This window comes from Gossypium hirsutum, chromosome D13 (genome assembly GCF_007990345.1).
Source record: "Gossypium hirsutum isolate 1008001.06 chromosome D13, Gossypium_hirsutum_v2.1, whole genome shotgun sequence".
Lineage (NCBI taxonomy): Eukaryota > Viridiplantae > Streptophyta > Magnoliopsida > Malvales > Malvaceae > Gossypium > Gossypium hirsutum.
The window spans coordinates 1000692-1022218 of NC_053449.1; the positions used below are offsets into that span (position 1 = coordinate 1000692).

Here is a 21527-nt window from a genome sequence, read left to right on the forward strand (position 1 = left end):
TTATTTTTATGCTGCTGAACTTGTATAATATAAGAATCTCATGAAAAAGTAAAAACGAATAATATAGATTTAATGTATGTATTTTTATTTATATTTAAAATTTTAATACATTTAATAATTTTTATTTATGTAACAAACATTTAATAAGTTTCAAGCCCTTCACAAACCATCCCACCTCGACCCAAAATTTACACAAGGAAAAGTATAACAATAGTACCATTTACAAAATGCCACATTTACAAAATAGTATGTTTGTCAAACATTCAATAAGCTTAGGCTTTGGAGTCAATTAACATAGCATGTTCAAAACTAATTTAAACCTTATCTCGGTAATAAATGAACGATTACAAACTCTCATGCAACTTGATTTTTACATGTGTCAAATCTTCTGTAACAATCCAACTTTTAGTGGTTTCAGAAATGGTGATTCGAGACAATTCAATAAATTAATATTTATAAGTCGGGTGTGATTTTAAAAATATTTTTAAATTAGTAAATTTTGTGATTTAAAAGAAATTATTAGGTAAATTGGGTTGAAAATGAGGTATCGAGACATCAATTTCATAAACTGAGTCGTAAATATTTTTATAAATATTTACGGATTGTTACTAAGATAGTAGTAAAGTTTCATTAGGAAATTTTAACGTTTTGATAGTTAATTAAATAAAAATGACTAGATTGAAAAAGGTACAAAACTTGCTAAAACGATTAAATGGCTTAAGTGATGAATGAGGAGGGACTTAAGGCATAAATATGCCAATAGGGAATAGTTTAGGCGGCATGAGAAGAGAAAAATCTGAACAATTGATGTAATAAGGGCAAAATTGGAAATTTTGCAAAAATTAACAAATAAAAATCTAAATTAAAAGAGTTTCTAGCAAGTTTCTTCATCTTTTCCAGCTAAAAACACCATAGAAAGGTCCCTATAAGCTGGTTTTTCATGCTCTTGCTATAAGTAAGTTCAATTCTTGATTAATTCTTGTAATTTTTGTGATTTTCATACTTTTACAACTAGGTCCAACTATTGAACTCATTAGTTTTTGATTTTATAAGTGATTTTGAAAGTTACTATGGTTAAGTGCTGGAATTTTATGATGAATTAACATAGTTTTGAAGCTTTAATTTTATTATATGATGGTTTTATTAAGTGATTTTAATAGAAATTTATTTTGGGGACCTAATTGTGAAAAGTTTGGAATTAGGGTTTAATGTTGAAATTATGGTTACCAAAGGTTGTGTAGTAGTTTAAAATGATGGAATAAAGTGTTAGTTGAGAAAATTTAGTTCAATTGAGGGGTTAATTGAGCAGGGACTAAATTGTAAAAATTATAAAATTTTGGGTAAATGTGTAATTTTGAAAATTAAAGGGTATAACGTGTGAAGTGAATTTTAATTGAATTTTATGTTGATAAATGAATACTTTTACATTATAGATCAATAATCTGAAGAGAAACGTGGAAAAGAAAAGTTAACCGATTAGTCCCTGAACTTCCACAACATCTACAAACTACTCTAGGTAAGTTCATATGGTTGATTTTTCATGATAAATTGTTAAATTAGGACTGATATAATGTATTAATTCAAATGCTTATTATTGAATCATGAATATTGTAAAAGTTTGAGATCTAATTAAAAGTTCAAATTAATAAGAAAGCAGAATTGAGTATGATCGTCCAGTGATAAGTGATGAATTGACGGACAAGACCATGGGTGGACCAGGGCATAGTGAAGATGTAAGACCATAGCTGGGCTATGACATTCTAGTGAAAAGACCATAGCTGGGCTATGTCATCAGTGATCATCAGTGAACATCAATGATCATCAGTGATCATCAGTGAATATCAGTGAACTTCAGTGAACATCAGTGAACATAAGACCATGGTTAAACCATGGTAGTAAGTGAATAAGTGTAAAACCATAGTTAGACTATGGTACCAGTGAAAAACGACGTACTTAATTTCGTAAGACATTCGCTAATTTGATAAAAAGTGATAATTGATATGGAAATTAAAGTGATAGAATTTAAATAGTTAACGATATTGAGTTCACTCACATGAATTTGTCATTGGAATTGTGATTGGCAGGTAGTGTTAATGAATTACTTATTTTATGAATTGTTGTAATATATTTGGAAAGAATTATCTTTATAACCTATGAACTTACTAAGCTTATATAAGCTTACTCTAGTGTGCTTAATGTTTCTTGTAGATTGACGTGGTTATTGGAGGATCGGATCAACTCATCTCATCACACTATCCAGATTACTTCGGTAGATTTTGTTGAACATCTTTTGGTTTATATGGCATGTATAAGGTGGTTTGATAATGAAATAGTTTGAATTGAAGTTATGAGATTTAAATGTGTATATATGTATTAGAAATGGAAATGTTGGTGATGTTTATCATATTTAATGCATAATTTGGCTTGGATTGAGTACTTGGTTGGACTATTTTGGTATATGAGTTTGTTTAGTGTAGGTTGGATGAGTATAGGGTGAGAAAAATGGCCTTAAAATGGCCTATTTTTGTCTACACGGGTAGGCACACGGGCGTGTGTCTTGGCCGTGTGTCACACACGGCATGTTATATAGGTATGCAGTTTGGCCGTGTGTCCCCTGTAATCCTAAAATTGAGAAACAAAATGCTCAGGATTGAGCACATGGGTAGAAACACGGGCGTTTGTCTCAACCTGGAACATGGGCGTGTTACACAGCCGTGTGAAACCTGCACTTAAATTTTGAAAATTTAATTAACCATATTGCCTAACACACGGGCGTGTAAAGATACTATAAATATACTATAAATTACAGGCTAAGTTACTTTCAGGAGCCATCAAATCTTTGTGTTGTTGTTTTTTCACCTAAAACACCAGAAAAAAAAGAGAAGGAAGAACCACTCAAATTTCAACAAGTTCTTATAAGTGAAAAGAACATATAAAGCAATTAACCGTTGTAGGAAAAGACTTTACAAGGAACCTTACATGTAAAAAGACCTTAAACAGAAACCAACAAACCCTTTTGAAAAATACTAGCTCAACAAGTTAGAAAACTCGATATGTGAGACCTTATACTCGCATTACCATTCACATCATAGCACATTCCCAAACAGTTAGATCATCAATAAATGAAAAAGTTTACCAAGTAAATCACAATTGAAGAATCGGTTTTAAAAATGCTAGTGGAATAACTTAACATCAATATTCTATTACAATGACTACCTTCCACTAACATCTATTGAAATTGATATTTCTTAACTTCTTGGAGTTTTAAAAAGAAATTGTTCCTGAACAAATAAAATGATTATAAATGAAGCGAAAATCAACTTGATAAAAAGGGAGAAAGAAATGCCATATCGTAACACCTCTATACTTGGTTTGATCTATGGACCCGGTATAAAATTTAAATATTTATCCATAATGTTTTAATTTATTTAACCCAACAATTATTATTATAAACATTTGGGGTCATTCGATTGCGTTTGAAAATGATTTTAAAATTATTTTCACTCAAAAAAAGGGTCAAATATTGATACTTAAACAAATAGTATCCATATCTTATAAAAGGTATCTATACATTTGCACATTATCAATACCAAAATAACATTCTTTCTCCAAAATTCAAATTTTGATTAAGGTATCGATACCTTGGATGTGATATCGATACCTTGGATGTGGTATCGATACCAAAATTACATTATGTTTTGAAATTTTTGAGTTCCAAAGCCTAGGTACCGATACTTATACCCTTTTATCGATACCGTGGCTAAATTTTGATAAAAATAAATTGAAAATATTGCTAAAACCCTGCAAAGTTTTGGATTCTTTACAACACTTCAAATCTTTTCAAAGTGCCTTAAGGCAATTCAAAACAACTCCAATTCAACTAAATTATCACATTATCAAACCACAATTGCAAGCATGCATATGACTATCAATAATTCATTTCATATAAAACCAAAATATTTTAATTTAAAATACCAAAATAGATAAAGTTTTAAGAATGTGCATTTTAGCCCTTACCACTTGGGAACACATGTGGTCTACCTATGTACATGCCATTTTAACCCAAAATATATACCTACTCTTGTAGCTCTTGAAGATGTAATTGTAACACCCCGAAATCTATAATATGAAAATATTGGAAAATCAAGATTTTGTTCTCGATAAAATAAAATAAAAAAATAAGGAAAATAAAGGCGATAAAAAGGAGGAAGTTAAGTGAATACAAGAAAATTTAATTAAGAGCAAAATTGTGAGATATTAACTTAAGGTGAGGATTAAATCGCAAAAGTGAGAAAAGTTCTATGATCCAAGAGTAAACACTTAAAGTTTAAGAAGTTAAACTATAAATATGGAAAAGTTAAAGGGCGAATAGAGCAAATATATTAAGAGTGGAAGGATCTAGAAAGTAAAGAAAATGGATGATTAAAGACTAAAATGAACCATTGGAAAAGGAGGAAGGGTTAGAGGTAAAAATCTACCCAAAAAAATGCCAAAATGTCTAATAATTCATTATTACAGGAACTGTGTTACAAAGCAAGACAAATAAGACTTTGCTTTTAAAAGAAACAATCAACCATCGTTAATTAAGCAAAATCAGAGCATCTCCGAATATCCCATGCAAGTTTTCACACAAAAAGGAATGGGATAAATATTAAAATTTAAAGAATTAAATAAATAAATATTTATTTTTATATCGGATTAATATAATTATTTGTGTATGCAATATGTCAATATAAAATTATGTTAATTTGATAATATTATTAGTGATTTGAATCGAATCAAAATTTCATGTATAAAATCTTATAAAATCAAAATTCATGTATCATACTACACGTTAGAACGAAATTCATATATAATTTTAATATTTATCCCTATTAAATTTTAAAATGTTATTTTTATATTCTATAATTAAATTTAAAAACAAATCATTTTTTTTATCATTTAGTTTTAGATCAGGCAATTTAGATTTGAGTCGATTAATATTCAAGTTCGAGTTCCAATAATGTATAGGTCTCATATTTACTATACGAGTATATTATGCGTAGAGTTTGTTTAATCCCTTTTGAATTGGTCCAATTTTATTTGATTTTTTAGTTTGTTGTGCATTGTATTAATTTAATTTTACGATATTATATTTATCTTATATATAAAGATTTTCACGATGTTGGTGTCATACATAATCAGATCTTAATTCAATTGTTAAATTATTAAAAGCTGTTTATTTCAATAAAATAATAAAAATTTAAAAATAATTTTATATTTTCGTATAAAATTTTAAAAAGTATTAATAATATTTAACGCATATGTAATATATTAGAAAAAAATATATCTAACTTTTTAACGGGCTTATAAAATACGAATGATTAGTTATTGAGATAAATCGGATATATACATTAAATAAAAAACGTGACTTACAAAATGCAACAACCGATAAACATTTTCCATAATAAAAAAGAAAATAGTCATAGGCTGACGTGAATCAGACTACCACTAAGTAGGTCCCAAGGAACGTCACAACTCCAAACTACCGCGTCTCCCTTTCAGAGAATAAATAATAGAAAAGGAAAAAATCCTTTTTCGGTCCCTCTTTATTTTGATATTAAGCAAATTAGTTTATCTAAAAAAATTTAGAGTAATTTAATCTCTATCAATTTTAAAAGTGACAATTAAAGACAATTACTTATGATATTAGTTGTATGTATTTTTATTGGTATGATAATAAATTTAGCCTTTGATGCTTATATATTTTGTGTAAATATTGACTGAATTTGTAAATATTATAAGATAAATTTGTTAAGACTAAATTGATAAAATATGTAAATGTTACAGATTTAGTTTTATATGCATAAAATTTAAGAGCTCAATTTGTTATTATACCAATAAAAAATGTAGAAAAAAATTAATGCTCTTTTTAATTGTTTTAGTTGCTCACTTTCGAAATTGATTCTCACTTTTTTATAGGGACTAACTTGCTTAATTCCGAAACTAAGAGGGATTGAAAAAGTCTTTTTTCCAAAAATATCACAATGCGCCTACAAAATTCGCCATCGCCGAAAAGTAGTGTCCGAAGTCTGAATTTTGATCATTGAAGCTTTTCAAACTTCAATAGTCCATGGCGTTGTCAAATTCCCTTTCCTTTCCTTCTTCTAACGCCGTCGACCTCCGACGTTCCACGGTTCCCGATTCCGGCATCGCCCCTTTTTTCACTTCTTTTGACTGTTCTAGATTCCGCTGCAACTTTTCTCAGTGCGGCATTAGGCCCAATTTCTCTGCAAGAAAGTAAGAAACCAAAACGAAAATCTGTATGTCCTTTTTTTTTGTTGTTGATTGTTTTGTGTTAATAGATGATGGGTATTTTTATTGTTGATGCAGACGCATTGTTTCTGCTGCTAACAATGGTTTCAACACGGTTAATTCAACTTCATTGGTAAAAGAATCCATCTTCGTTTACCATCTTTTACTTAACTCACATATGGGTCATGGAACTTAAATGAACAATCTCAGCGATTTCTATCAAGTGCATAATGATGTTGATCAATTTGTTCCGATCAAAGCCCTTTTTTTTTTAAAAAAAAAGAAAATTTTAACTAAAAAAAATGCTAAAGAAGGGAAAGAAGAAGAAGAATGAAGGTTGCTTACAGTTAGCTGATCCATGTTTGTGCAGATTCCATAGGAAACTGTAGAAGAGAGGGTAAGCTACAATTGAAAGAAATGTGATTTTCAATATATGAGTGATGAATTTAATCAAAATTAAGGTAGAAGAATATTTTTTCTTCTTAAAGATGCATTGCAATTGATAGCTCCAAGGATATGCCTTTCTAAATTTTGATATGGTTTTCAAGTGAAGTACGCTGGACAGAACTATTATGCAGTTTCTCTCTTGCTTTCTTAGTGTTTTTTTTTTTTGAAGTTCTTTGGATGTTTATTTTTAAGGAAATGCTTATTTGTGATAGTTAAGTTTGTAGATGCTAGATGACATCAATGCAAACAGGGAGGACTGGAGGAGGGTTTGAGGGGTCGGGCAGGAAATGTTGGGAAAGAGAAAGACATAAACCTTCTGTTGCAAAACTCCAAAATGCAAATTTTAACCTAAATACTTTAAAATTCATAAAAAAACTAGTTAGTAAAACAGATATCTAAATATGTTAATCCCTTGATCAGTGTATTCTTGTTCTGCATCACACTGCATATATAATGATGCCATTAGTTTAATTGGCTGATTTACATTGCAGGGGACTGGCCAAGATAAAGATGATTATATTCCAATGCCAATTGTTTTGATTGATCAAGATTCAGATTCAGAAGCAACAGTTGTGCAGCTGAGTTTTGGAGATCGTTTGGGTGCTCTCATTGACACGGTTAAGTGGATATCTCAACTTATATTTTCTCCTTTAAAAAAATTATAAGCTTATTTTTCTAGGATTACTGGCCAAGCCTGTTGTGCGAGTGATTTTTTCTTTGTTTTATTTTGTAATTGAGTCATCTATGTTTAGGTAAGAGGCCTACTCAGCTCAATTTGTTTAAAGTACTATCTGACTGCATTTTGTGGAGCTAGAAATCTAGGGATATGTTGCATATTAGTTGTTACATGCATGAATTTAGATCACCACTCTTAAGTAAATTTGGATGATTCAGAAAATTATGCTATATGAATGTTGGCATTAGCATTTCATTGTGTTACACTAATGAATGGTCTTGCTTCCAATTTAAATAATTCCAGAAGGTTATAGATCCTAGCTATGAGGGAAAAAGTTACTTAAGGTAATGGTAAATCTGATAATTCTCTCTCTCCTTGTTTTTTTTACTCACTTTTTTTTTAATGTTTGGGCAGATGAGAGCATTGAAAGATTTGGGATTGGATGTTGCAAAGGGAACTGTTGCCACTGAAGGACCAGTCAAACAAACAAAATTTTTCATCACACGATTGTGAGTAGTTGTTTAGATACTGTCATGACTCAACTTTTTCCCTCCTTCACCCCTCCTCTCTTGTGAGCATGTGTTTTATAACTAGTTGCTGAATATTTTTCATAGTTTGACTTGTATCTCAACTCTCTCAAGTTTTCTGGTTCACTGCTTTTAGATGTTTTAACTGCTATTTGGATGCTTCTGTTCGTAAAATGTAGTTTTCCCCTATCACACATGCATATATATAAGCAGATCTGATGCTCAAAAAGCTTATCAAATGGGGAATCATTAACTAATAGCGTAATTTACTTTGCCTTGTTTGCTGATTGGTTCGTTGATTGTTTGCCCTATACATACATTCAAAATAAAATGTAAGCATATCCTAAAGAAAGTTAATTACTCAATGGCATAACATGTTGCATGGTTCTATTAGTTTGATGCCACATAAGCAGGTAGTGTTAATGGCATTAGTGGTTGAACTAACTTGATGCATGTTTCGGAAGTTTAAGGGGCCAACTGCACTTTTTTTTTTAGTTTGGGTACCAGTGTAGAGTGTACTTTTTAATGTGGTTTGGTAACAATATGTCAAGAGCTAAACATCATTATTTTCTCACAGCTCATATGTTGGTCCTTGTAAATTTTCTTAATATTAATTCAGAGTGATCAGCATTTGTTAATTGATTTGGTTATGCTAGAGACAATGGGCGCAAAGTTGAAGATCCTGATCTGTTGGAGAGAATTCGACTCACCATTATAAACAATCTTTTGAAGTACCATCCAGTATGTATGCTGAATTCATATTTTTAGTCTTTCTCTTCTTCCCTTCTGCACCCCCCACACCTTCTCTTCCCCTCATAGGTGGTTGATCTCATGGCTTGTCAAAGTATAGATATTCTGTTGTTTTGATTTTATGCTTTGGATTTTGTTACTTATCCGTCTTTGAATTTGACTTGTTAGGAATCTAGTGAGCGACTTGCTATGGGTGAGGCTTTTGGAGTAAAGGCTCCAGAGAAAAAGGTGACATTATCTAATGATTAATGGATTGAATAATTATTTTTACCCACTTAACTTGGCTCACTTTGTTTCTTTGGTGTTCTATATATGCTGTATTTAATTTTGTGAGAAAAGCTTTTTTCTCTTTTTGCTCTAACTACTGCATTTGTTCCTTATATGTGGTGATTCCATGACACCCTTTTATCTCTGATAGAGTTGTTATAATACAATAAATATTCGCCACCAGTCGTCACTATGCATATGGATAATGGTTCTTGATTCTGGTATAATACTAAAAAGAGTTGTTGCATGTGCTATTTGGGATTGGGATCTTATGAACTTTGAACCTAAGCCTCTATTAATTTGTTTATACAGCTTGATGTCGACATTGCTACTCGTATACGTGTAAAGGAAGATGGACCCAAGAGAAGGTAACAAAAATGGTTTTCAGCACTTCAATTCATAGCTCTCTACTGTTTCAATCACACATTACCAATATCTTACAATATTTTTAACACGATATGAATCCCTCTTTTAGGTAGTGTACTTGTAGAACATAGGTTCCTTTTGTGATAATCAGCTTATGATTCTTCCATGTTTTACCAGCTTGCTTTCTATAGAGACAGCAGATCGATCTGGACTGCTGGTAGAGATTATCAAAATCATTGCTGATATCAACATTGATGTAGAATCCGCAGAAATTGATACAGAGGTACCCCTTTCTTTGTTTTTATATGTTATATCTTGGTTCTGCAACTTTTTTCAGCACCTTTTGTTCTGTGAACTTCCACAGGGATTAGTAGCGAAAGACAAGTTTCATGTCAGCTACAGAGGAGCAGCTTTAAATAGTTCTTTGTCTCAGGTATTTTGTTAACGATGACTATATTTTCTCATTATTCTTATTGTTCTTTCTTGATTGCCGCTACTCTGTCATTTTGTCACTCTTAAATTATCTTGTACTTTGTAACCTGCAGGTGCTGGTGAATTGCTTGCGCTATTACCTTAGAAGGCCGGAAACCGATATCGATAGTTATTAATACTTGAAGGTGTGCTCTCCCTATAAATAAAATTGTCTGGTTCTTCTACCAAATCTAATATGAGCTCATGATATCTAACTATTCTTGTTTTGAGCTCATGATTTATAGATTCATGTTGTACTATGCATTCTGGGATTTTTCTTGAATCTTCGCACTTGCATGAATTGCATCCTATATGAAAGCTAAATCTTGGTTACATAACTAAATGACATGAAATGTTAGAGTACTTCTCATATTGATGTAAGGATTATCAGACCGTATCCGTTATTAGGCAGAAACTCATCCCAGGTATGGTTCAAAGGTGGAGCCCCATTCTTGCAGTCATAGTGCAGAAGGAGCATTGTTGTTTGCGATTGATTAGATGATCTCGAGTTATATTTTTCTAAGTTTAAACATCATATCCTCGTATTTATAAATACATGTCTAGCACAAGTGTTGAACTAGAATATTTTGAAGAAAACGAAAAATTCAGATAACATAGATTACAACTACTAAGAAACCTTCCTTTGCAACTATGTACTTCACATATGGTGTTCAGCACTTCATGTCATTGAACACCCAAACAACACACAACAAATAGAGGAGTTTACTAAATTGAACAATACATACCATCACTCTAAACTTTTTCAGACCAAAACCAATGCATAAACCTCAACTAATCTAACATGACGAAACTTTAAAGACTATATTTTTGGTAGAAACAGTTAAGAACCAATTCACCATTGGTGACATTCTTAGATCATTGCACTTAACATCTCATTCCAAATATCAGGCACCCCAGGGAGGCACCAATGGCTACAATCGGATGAAAACTCTCTTGGGTGTTGCCTCTGTGCTTGGTTTAAAGCCCTTCTATAAACAGAAGGATGCGCATCTCTTCGAAAAGCCGACATCATTGTAACGTCGTGCAGATATACCGGGAAGCTTATTCTTTTTAATACCCCTTTCAGTACTACAACTTGTTCAGGAACATGTGGATGGCTGAAAAATTTAAGGGGAGTTTTCTGGTTATAGCATCTCCAACCATTTTGTCTGCAATGAACAAAAACAAAGAGATATAAAAGAGCTTAAAGTGACATGAATATAGGTAAAAGAATCATGAAGGCGCCTATACTTAGAGCTAGATAACATTTTACTCCCTCCACTAAAAAAATAGACAAATTAGTTCTTGTACCTTAGATCAAAGAATAAATTTGCTCTTTAATCTAATGTACAAAAACTTATTTTTGTTTCTTTTTGAGTAAAGGAGTAAAATGCAATCTGAGTCCTAATAAAAGGGACTTTCATAATACTCTCACCCTCTAATTTACGATTTGTTAGATACCTGTTATGCCTAGGGGACACGCTTCTGAAAATAACTCTAGTTTTACGAGGGTCAATATTCAAATCAACCCATTTTGCCCATGTAGTCAATCCTTTTTGGTATGCAATCATTGGATTCATGGTTTTATAAAGAGATTTCCCCTCCATGTAATAGTCCCACCTGTATATAAATTAAGAATCATCTACCATTACTTTATCAAAATATGTGTCGGACAAGAACACTCGAAAATGTATCTTACGAACTCCATTGATCAGAATGAGTCCACCAATGTGCTGAATCAAACACAAGAACATCAACACCTCTCCAATATCTAGCATTCTCTTCAATCAAATCCAAATGCAAGACTCTTGTTTTCAGGTCCTTTCTTCAATTCCACAAGCAATGGAGCCCAAGAAAACTCGATCGACGTCTCGAAATCCTATATAAACAACATGCTCCGTTAACACTTAAATGCAGTCCATTTGTTTGAGCATCAAGCAAGCACAAAGAAAAAGCGTTATGGTTTTCTTTTTTTAAAGTCCATCTTACCAAGGCATGGAAGGCCATTGAAAGACCATTGTAGGTCACTTTTTTATGTCCTGTTGGTATAACTCCTTGCACTAGGCAAACTAGACTCTCCCATTGGTTCCTCATTATAGAATCACCCACTAGCATTATCCTTTTCCTTCTCATCTTCCCAAGAAACTTCAGTGCATCAAATCTGTAATCAGAATATCAGTTCAAGAAATTAAAGCATTAATCTTAAAAGAGCATCCTTTTGACACAAAGGGTCATATGTCATACCTTATAGGTCATGACATGAGTTCAACTGTGTGCAAACTCTCTAATTTTTATAATTTTGAACTCATTAAGACTCTTAATAGAGTGGGAGGCAAAACCCAAATATATGATATCTCAGTCAACTAGAGCTAAAAAAATGACATTTAAGCAAATTCAGTATCTGAATCCCAGTATTTACCAACTCTTTTTTCTATTCTTGGAAGTATATAGAAAAGTTTCTACGGTTTTGAACCCACCAAGGCTATTGAGAGAGCCGGGAGACAAAACCCAAGTATATGATATCTCTGCCAACCCAGAACTTAAAAATTGGCATCTAAGCATGTAGGAAAGTTTCTATGGTTTTGAACTCACCAAGATTTTGACAGAGTTGAGAGACAAAACTCAAACATGTAATAACTGACTCAGAGCTTAAAAAATGGCATCTAAGCAGATTCAGGATTCGAATCCTGGCATCTGCAATCCTTTTGTTCTATTCTTGGAAAGTATGTACGTACCTTGGAAGAGAACAACCATTTGGCTTCCATTTCCACTTTTCATAGCCAGAATCTGGCCTTCCATTTCTTTGACAGGTAACAGCAGTACTAAGATATGGGCAGTTAGAATCATACAAAGGATATGATTGATCATAAACCCATTTACCAACTGAGAAATCAGATCTCGTAGGCCGATCCTCACGCCTGCCTTGCACCATTATGACTCCATTGTCTTCGTTGTTGAGCCAAGAAGACGATGACTTGCCATGAAAGAAGCAAATGAACGAGGTGATGATGAAGACGAAGGTGAAATGTGGATAATTAGCCATTGAAGGGGGAAATGAGGGAAGGGAGTGTAAAATTCACAGCATAGAAGGCAGCATTTTCAAGTGCTCTTAAAGTTGTCAACCATAGCTTTTCTTTTTTCTTTCTTTCATTGAGGCATGAATGGCGGTAATTAATTATGAGTGGACCATATACATGTTCATGGAAAGTAAAAGTGCTTTCCTTTTCACTCATTACCGTTTCTTCCTCCTTCCTACAGCTATTGGTAGGTGATTCAATTTAACATTTTAGTTGACATTAATATTGTTATCAGTACAGTAGGATATAACTTTAAATACGTAAAAATGTATTTATTTTATATATTTTTATAATTAAATTTAAATTTTTTTATTATTTAAATTGAATTCAGACTGAATTAACTTGAAGTATGAAAATTTTTATTCAAATTCAATTTTAATTGGACTGAACTTATCGGACCAAATGAGGTACCCAACAATTTGTTCCTATTTCTTATCTATAATTTTTATTCCTTTCTAGTACTTTTTCCATTGGTATAATTTAAGTATCATAATTCTTTATAAAACAATAAAAGTAGTCTTTAATTTTCATCTATTTCTACTTTTTCTAGGACTTCCCTTAAATTGTGCTTAAAATTTTAAATTGTTGGATTTTTTATTGAAAACTTTATTAGTAACCTTACATATTTTAGTATTATTATAATTTCATCGCATGAGAAATTAAACGTATGAGTCTCGAGTCTTCATCGTTTAATCATAATAGATATGGATGTCGATATGAAAAATAACTTTTTTTCTAAATTGGTTAGTGTGAGAGAATCAACTTGTGTTAAGTGAGGAGTTATTTTGTCTTCAAGCAGATTTATTCCCATTTTACTGTGACCTCGAGTCATAAGAGAATACTCTAGTGTTGTTGCATTTAGAGCAACATGTCCTTGTTTAGATCTCAATAAGCGGGTAGCCATTACAATATGATTGAAAACTAGAATTTAGTGGAGGAATGTTTTGTGTTTTATGTGAAAAACTAAAAAGTTAGATTATTATTTATAAGTTTTAGAATTAGGGTTTTTAAGATAACCTCGACACGTATGGATAGGGATGTCAATTAAAAATTTCTTTTTCCCTTCAAATAGTTAGTTATAGATTATGATCTATTTTTTAAAATACTATTCACAGGTACTAGAAGATTAAATTAATTGTTACAATTTAAAATTTAAGTATTTTAAAAAGAACTCGATATTGGTTGATGTCAAACGGCACAATAAACATAATTAAAATCGATATCCGCAAATATCGAGGTATCCTTTAAGAAAACATATTCTAAAAAAAGCATATCATAATAAATAAGGATAACAATAAATTTTGCTCTCAGTATTTACATTTTTTGTCAATTTAGCCGTTATTATTTTTTAAGTTAAATTTTGCCATTAATCTTTCAAAAATAGTTGAATTACTTTTTTTTTAATAAAAATGTTGACTAAAACATTAATTTTTTAATACTATTGGCGTGGCAACCACGTGACAGTCCATATGTACATAATGTTGACTTGACATTATTTATCTTATATGTCATTTCACTAAATCATTTTAAAAAATAAAATAAAAATTGAAAAATATAAAATGTTCATACTTTTTTTTTAAAAAAAAGCATAAAGTACACATGGATTGTCATGTGAGTTACCATGTTTGAAAAAATTAATGTTTAATCAATATTTTTTTGAAAAATTAATGATCAAATTCGACTCTTTTTAAAATATTCGGCGAAATATAACTAAAAAAAATCATTTTAACAAAAAAAAATTGACCAGTAAATTTACCATAAATAAAAAAATTACAATACCTAAGTAAAATACCTGAATTTAAGTGCTTTTACAGAATTGTTTGCTTTGTAGCAAACTTGGAATGTCAAAAACTCAAAAAAGAGAAAGCGAAAAAGAACATCATAAATCATAATAATATTTCAGGGCAAATGCAAACAAAGCATTCATCACACTCACACCTACAACTATTATGGCTATCAAATTTTCACCTTTTTCTTTTAATTTTTCAGTCAAAAGTTGAACTAATCTTATAGAAAGAGATACTTGTGTTTATGGAAGTTTCCATTAAAATACTCTTTCTAATAATTAGAATAGAGGGCGGGTTTTATGGATTAAACTCAAATTCTCATATTATATAATATAATAAATTTATCACTAAGATAAAAGATTGTTAGTTGCCTCAACAACATGATAAATAATTATAAGGTTTAAAATAAATTTTATTATAATTAGTCTGTGTGATTAATGGAAGGATAAAGTGGTGGTTTGGATGGTGGTTCACCTTGGGCCAAGGCGAAGAGTCAATGGAAGTTGATTGAAGATCAATTTTTATTATAAGATCATTTTCCAATTTTTATTTCAAGATCTTTTAGCATCTTTAATTAATCTTTTCTATTTGTGTTGAATGGAGCCTATATCAATATACTTCTAATGTCGAATCAGGATCAACTAGGACAGAAATAAAGCAATCTTCTCCGGCGGTAAATCTTTCTCGAAGTAGGTTTGAGCAAAAAAATTGAGATTTTAATTCTGCCAATGTACGTAAATTTTTACTATTACTAAGAGATAAACATGTAGGTATCACCATCTGAGATTTTAATTCTGCCAATATATGATTTTAAGACTGGATCTCATGCTAATGCATGTCTAAGTGAGCTTATTATTTGGATTAGAGAACCATTGCTCTAACAAAACACCAAGAGAGGTTGGGAGAACCAATTTTCAGAACAAACTTTTTAATAATTTTTTAGAATTATTGTTGAAAATGTTGTAAAAGTATCGAATTGAATGTTTTTAACTATAGTTTAAGGATCAAATTAGATATCGATCTTTAAATTAATGTGCTACCTCACTTTTTTGTTAAAATTGTAATGACAATTAATATACAAGTAATCAAAACATTATAAATCAATAACATTAGCGATTAAAATATAACTATTCATAATTCAACAGCAAAATAAGATATTTCACGGAAGTTTAATGACCATAAAATAAATATTTTGGTTGACTTGAGGGGTTAAACATAAGTGTATATGTATATATCAGTTCTAATGGTATCAAATTATAATATATTTAATAAGTTAATTTAATATTTATTTTTATAAAAATGTAATTAAAATATTTTAATATATAAATTAAAAATATAGAAAAAAAATTTGAGGTATAATTTCGATAGAAAAATAACATAAATAATTTCTATGCCATTTATAATATACTAATATGGTTTTTGACCCACTTTATGTTTTGAGTAAAATTTTAAATGTTAGAAGATGCTCTTGGTGCTATTATTTTCAAAAGAGTAGGAAAAAAAAAGTGAAGATTTCATGTCCATAAAACAACACATACATTAAAGCAAGTTTAGATTGATTATACATCAGCGAAATTTAAGTAAAATCATCTAGAAAACAAACATCTACCAACCCGTAGTGGTTTGCACCAAAGTGTACTCCACTAATAGCATTCTCTTTTTCCCAATTGAAAAGTACTCAGGATATGGCGTGGCTCTACTCTCAAGTCCTACACACTCTACCACTACCATGCTCCATATCGAAACAAATATTCGCAAGTAATACGTATCAGAACTCAAAAGTGGCTCTGGTACTGCAACATCTCTTCATTTGTAGAACTCAAAGTCAGTGTCAGGCTTCTTCACATTTGTTCTGTAACCCTTTTCAAAGTCCTTGGGAAGTATGACATATCGGTTCTTGCGAACTGCATGCATTCCAGCTTCTTGGCAGATTGCAGCAATCTGCATGAATCAACGTGAATGAGCAAAAAAGGAATTACGACCAAAACTGAAGGCACAGAGAATCAGGACAAGCTTTGATAGTATGCCACTACTAACCTCTGCAGCACTAATTTTATCTGGTCGAGAAACATAATCCTCCAAGTCCACCTCATCACTTAGGTTCATTTTAGCAGTGCAAACCTGCGAAGGGAAACATTACCTTAATCACGAGAAAATAAGATGCAACATTTCCTAATCACAATCTAAACAGGATGGACAAAAGAAGAAAATACAAAACAACTAAAGATTAAAAAGTACAATAATTACGTAGGCATTGATACATTGCCCTACTTGCCTGGAAAACAAGTCTTTTCTGCCTTCTATCAGGTAAAGGGAACTCAATCTTTCGGTCAAGCCTTCCAGGACGAAGAAGAGCAGGGTCCAAAGTGTCTGCTCGATTGGTTGCCATAATGACCTTAACATTCACAGTCTGATCAAACCCGTCCATCTAATAAAGTTCAGAAAAGAAGTTTAATTAATTAAATTACTAACTTCCTCGTGTATTTTGAAGGATAACAGCACCATCTATATTAATAGGTCGACAAATTCCTCATTCCACATCATATACCTGATTCAGGAGTTCCATGAGGATACGCTGAACTTCTCTATCAGCACCGGTTTGAGCATCAAACCTAGCAGTAGCAATGGCATCTACCTCGTCAATAAAGATAATAGCTGGAGCATTCTCTTTAGCAAGACGGAAGACATCACGAACCATCCGTGGCCCCTGAGACAAAGCAATGCTCAAGATATTATTATCCATCAACATCAAAAGATAGCAGCCAGTATTAGACAAAATCAATATTAAGGGAAGTCAAGTTTCATTGCAGAGTACAATGTCTTGCATTGATTAGGGAATGATGAATTTAGTAATAACAATTAAAAAAATGGCCATAACATCTCCTTACCTCACCCAAATACTTCTGAACAAATTCAGATCCAACTACTCTAATGAAGGCAGCAGTTGTATGGTTAGCAACAGCCTTTGCAAGCATGGTTTTTCCAGTGCCAGGGGGACCATATAGTAAAACACCACGAGGAGGGTCAATCCCAATCTGCTTGTAGAGCTCATGATGAGTCAATGGTAACTCCACTGCCTCACGAATTTCTTGCTTTTGGATGTCACATCCTCCAATATCCTAGGAAAAGAAAACTAAGCCTCAGATGCCAGAAACAACCACCAAAAATAGTAATATTGTCAAATTTATTCCAAGAAATGGACTCAAAGAGGGTCTAACTCTACCAACGTACTACAGCAGAACAAAGGGCACGGAAAAGAATCAATATGATAGAACATTCAAACAAATTAAACAGAAATAACAAAACTTACTACTAGCAAGTAAATTTTTTCTAGTACCAATCACACAAGACAAATGATGCAAAGATCCTCCTGGAATATGTTGTGGAAAATTATATAGTAAATTTACAATATTAAAGAAGCGCATCATATTGTTCATTATAATACAATTACACAGGCATAACAAGCACATTCTAAAATGATATATAACCCACTATCCTTCAAATCCTGCTACATGTTGAGTATCGCTGTTAGACATAATAGATAAGAGAACAAGTTTGTTGCAGAACCCCGTCAGTTCTACAGAAAGAATTTTTCAAGAGTCCTAACAATTTAATCATTCAGGAACATCTACCACAAATTGCAGCCAAGTCAGGAAATATTAAAGCCTATAATAAAAAGTAAGCTCACAATTACACTCTACTCCACAATATATTGCCTACTATTAATTAAAAAGTATGTAGGAAAGCAAATAAACCAATTTCTCCAAGTAACATTTGGAATTTACTCCATGTTGTCTTCCATTTCCAACTTAAGGCTTAGCCTATGTCTACTTGGATAAAGAGCTAATAAAATTAAAACAACTTTTTCCAACATATCCATAGCCTCAAACATCAAATATTTAAGAATGGAAGAGGAAAACAGACTCAAATCACATTCAATCCTCTTCTTTTGGCATTAGTGCTGAAATTTGCAGCAAAGTAAACCAATGAATAAAGATTTAATATATCTTAGCAATCTATTTCTGCATGTTAGCAGTTATGAGTTATGTGTACCACAATTTTCAGCAAAACTACCCCTTTTAAACGTTCCCTTATCCAGTAGATCTCATAATATCCTAACTAAGGCATAAATAGCAGCAAAAAAAAAGAAAGAAAAAAGCCCTGATTTTTCCCCATTACATATCCAAATAAATAAATTAATTAAGTATTCAATTTAATAATCTAGGCAACCGCATAAAGAAGGAATGAACCTGGTATTTAAAAGAGACACAAAACCCATGCTTTAAATTTCCCTTCCTACAAACAGTTAACCCAAATCCCCCTACTTTAAATAGAAAGGAAACAAGACCCTAATCCCAAATCAGCCATCGTCAATTGCGAAACCCTAAATCCAAACTTCAAAACAGAATAAAAAGAGAAGAAGAAAAAGATAAGAAACTAACGTTGTACGTAACATCAGGCTTCTCGGACTGGCTAAGCAGAGAGATACTGGAATCGGCCTCGGGAGGCAAAACGTCGACTAGAGCGTTGGAGTGACGGTGAAGAGCCACCGAAGCCGACGGCTTTAGAAGCTCTCTGTTGATGGTGCTCAATATCCTTACATAATAATTGGATCCCGTAGTGGAGCCAACGATTCCATTGTTTTGATCGACCATTTCCATGAACTGGCCTATGACCAAGGGCACCGACTGGATCCGCTTGACTTCCTCCTGAGCCCTCAACAGCTCTCTCTTGAGATTCTTCTGTTCGTCTTTCACATACTCTTCTTGGATGTCTATGAACTCCAACTGCCTTTGAAGGGATTTCAACCTGCAGTACAGATCGTCCTCCTCGGCTCCCGTTGGGTCCACTGTCGGGTACTGTCCAAGGTCGGATCTTGTGGCGGGAAAAGGCGGCTCCACCGAGGGTTTGGGTTCCGCCACAATTGCAGAGGCTGCCATTTGTTTTCACCGGCTCGGGGATTGGATTGAAGAGCAAGAAAAGGGAAAACAGTAACAAGAGAAAAGAAGCACAGCTCCGCCAGGGTATTCCTCGGGTATTTATTTATTTAGTTTTAAATGTAATTGCCCCCAAACGACGTCGTTGCCAATATTATACAGAATTACATAAATGATCACTCAATGATTAGTAAATTTTTAATCGAATCACTTAACTTTAAAAAATTATAAAATAGTCCATTTTTGTTAAATTAATAACATAATGGTGACATGATTATTAAATACATGACTTGAAATTTTAAAATAAAATAAAGTTACACATAATTTCCATGTAATTTAGGGAAAAAATAAATTCTAAAATCATTAAAATACAAAACTCATCGATTTTGCCCTTTAAAAACCTAAAAAATAAACATCCACTAATTCATTTCCCAAAATTTTTTTAAATAACCACATAGGTCCTTGATCATTTTTAAATTTAAAATTCAATAGTGATTAAATTTTTACAATTTAATTCCTACACTTAATTAACTATTTTTCATAATTTAATTATTCAATCCATCCTTAATATATTTTCAACTAACTTTATAAATACTTCTACTCATATTTTCATCAACTCAGTTTACGGAATTAGATTCTGAAATCGCATTTTTCAACAAAGGTTAAAGCCAGATTGTTACACCTAAGACTTATATTTTGAGCTTAAATGTGTTTAGGACATTGCAATGTCTTTTACTTCATTTTTTCTATATCTACAAACAAGTTATTGAAGCGGCCAACATTTTGATTTTGTTTTATCATGCACAATTACACATTGTAAATCTCTAGTTTTAATGCCATGAATTTGTAAATGCTATTCAAAGTAAAATTACATATTCTAAATGTATTTTAATTATTATTATTATATAATATAAATTTGGAATGTTGTTGGGTATGATTCATTATCTTGATAAATATAATTTTGAATCCTTTTAAAAAGGTTATAGCTTGTTTAGTATTAATATTGTCACTAGTATAGGGAGACATAGATTCAAGCATGCTGAAACTGTTTATCCTCCTATTTAAGGGTTGAGATGGATTATGAGTAGTTCTAAACATTACTTTCACAATAAAATTAGATGCTAGAAATTATATATTTCATTTAATTTAATATGCTTATTCTATATTAAAATATATTTTTATATTTATTTTTACAAATATTTTTAATTACTTTTATGAATACATTAGTTGGATGAGCAAATGCAATTCAATTGAGAGTTATTATAACTGGATCCACCTAGATCGTCTAACAAGTAACAAATCTTCCGTCTTCTTTATCTCTTCTGTCACATCATCCAGTTCTCCTTTCAATTGCTTCATTTTGGCTTCCAATTCTTCTCGTCTTTCACGTAATTTGGTGCGCTTTACTTGGAGATTTTCCACATGCCATTTTTGGATTTCTGTTTCAGTAATATTGTCTTTCGGAACTTCTTCTTCAAATGATCTATCCTTGGCAATTAATGGTAATACCTAATTCACGTACAATTTAAATAATAAAATAATTTTATGTTTAGTTGTTATTCATATATTCAAGGATCAATATTATATAAGAATATGCATTTGATATGAATATTGTTTCTAGATATTTTCATAGAAAAATATTTTATAAAGTACAAATAAAAATGTATGTATGTATATATACGAGAGAGATCCACTTACATTGGTATAAACCTATAAATATGGTTTTACAAACCTATAAATAGACATAATCTATTCTTCTTGTAATCATTCGAATATGGTTTGGAGAGAGGAGGGAGAGAGAGGGATACATTTATACTAGTGTAAAACTTAAGTGGTTTACGATTAAAAATATTAATCTTTTTATACGATTAATATTTTAACAATTTAATTATCATATTTTATTCTCCATTCATGTAGATCATGCATGT

General features: G+C 31.6%; 2 protein-coding genes and 1 pseudogene across 5 annotated transcripts; 1 reads left to right on the forward strand and 2 right to left on the reverse strand.

Annotated features, from left to right (window-relative positions):
- The first annotated feature begins 6052 nt into the window (after positions 1-6052).
- On the forward strand, positions 6053-10944 carry LOC107920740 (ACT domain-containing protein ACR12). Of its 4 annotated transcripts, XM_041109870.1 has the most exons (11): positions 6054-6279; positions 6373-6427; positions 7233-7358; positions 7832-7926; positions 8601-8685; positions 8863-8922; positions 9274-9329; positions 9505-9610; positions 9692-9760; positions 9873-9944; positions 10708-10944. In XM_041109870.1, the coding sequence occupies exons 1-10, from the start codon at positions 6113-6115 to the stop codon at positions 9933-9935; spliced, it is 882 nt and encodes a 293-aa protein (XP_040965804.1). In that variant the 5' UTR covers positions 6054-6112; the 3' UTR covers positions 9936-9944; positions 10708-10944. The 4 variants fall into 4 exon arrangements, with proteins under 4 accessions (XP_040965803.1, XP_016706075.1, XP_040965804.1 ...); XM_041109869.1 differs by having other exon boundaries at positions 6053-6279; positions 9505-9760; XM_016850587.2 differs by lacking the exon at positions 10708-10944 and having other exon boundaries at positions 9873-10141.
- Positions 10441-12962, reverse strand: LOC107920738 (protein trichome birefringence-like 36; annotated as a pseudogene).
- A 3219-nt stretch (positions 12963-16181) lies between these two features.
- LOC107920245 (26S proteasome regulatory subunit 6B homolog) lies at positions 16182-19694 on the reverse strand. Its single transcript, XM_016849849.2, has 6 exons — positions 19105-19694; positions 17551-17781; positions 17211-17369; positions 16938-17090; positions 16700-16783; positions 16182-16603 (listed from the first exon to the last, which is right to left on the reverse strand). Exons 1-6 carry the CDS (start codon positions 19600-19602, stop codon positions 16469-16471), a joined length of 1260 nt encoding a protein of 419 aa, XP_016705338.2. The 5' UTR covers positions 19603-19694; the 3' UTR covers positions 16182-16468.
- Positions 19695-21527: the final 1833 nt, after the last annotated feature.

Excerpts from the sequence above, each read along its gene's own strand:
- LOC107920245 (XM_016849849.2), bottom strand. The coding sequence starts at position 19,602 with ATGGCAGCCTCTGCAATTGTGGCGGAACCCAAACCCTCGGTGGAGCCG. Across the intron at positions 17,370-17,550 it reads TTCAGAAGTATTTGGGTGAG|GGGCCACGGATGGTTCGTGA; the intron begins GTAAGGAGATGT and ends GCTTTGTCTCAG. Across the intron at positions 17,091-17,210 it reads TCATGGAACTCCTGAATCAG|ATGGACGGGTTTGATCAGAC; the intron begins GTATATGATGTG and ends GAACTTTATTAG.
- LOC107920740 (XM_041109869.1), top strand. The coding sequence starts at position 6,113 with ATGGCGTTGTCAAATTCCCTTTCCTTTCCTTCTTCTAACGCCGTCGAC. Across the intron at positions 7,927-8,600 it reads AAATTTTTCATCACACGATT|AGACAATGGGCGCAAAGTTG; the intron begins GTGAGTAGTTGT and ends TGGTTATGCTAG. Across the intron at positions 9,761-9,872 it reads TAAATAGTTCTTTGTCTCAG|GTGCTGGTGAATTGCTTGCG; the intron begins GTATTTTGTTAA and ends TGTAACCTGCAG.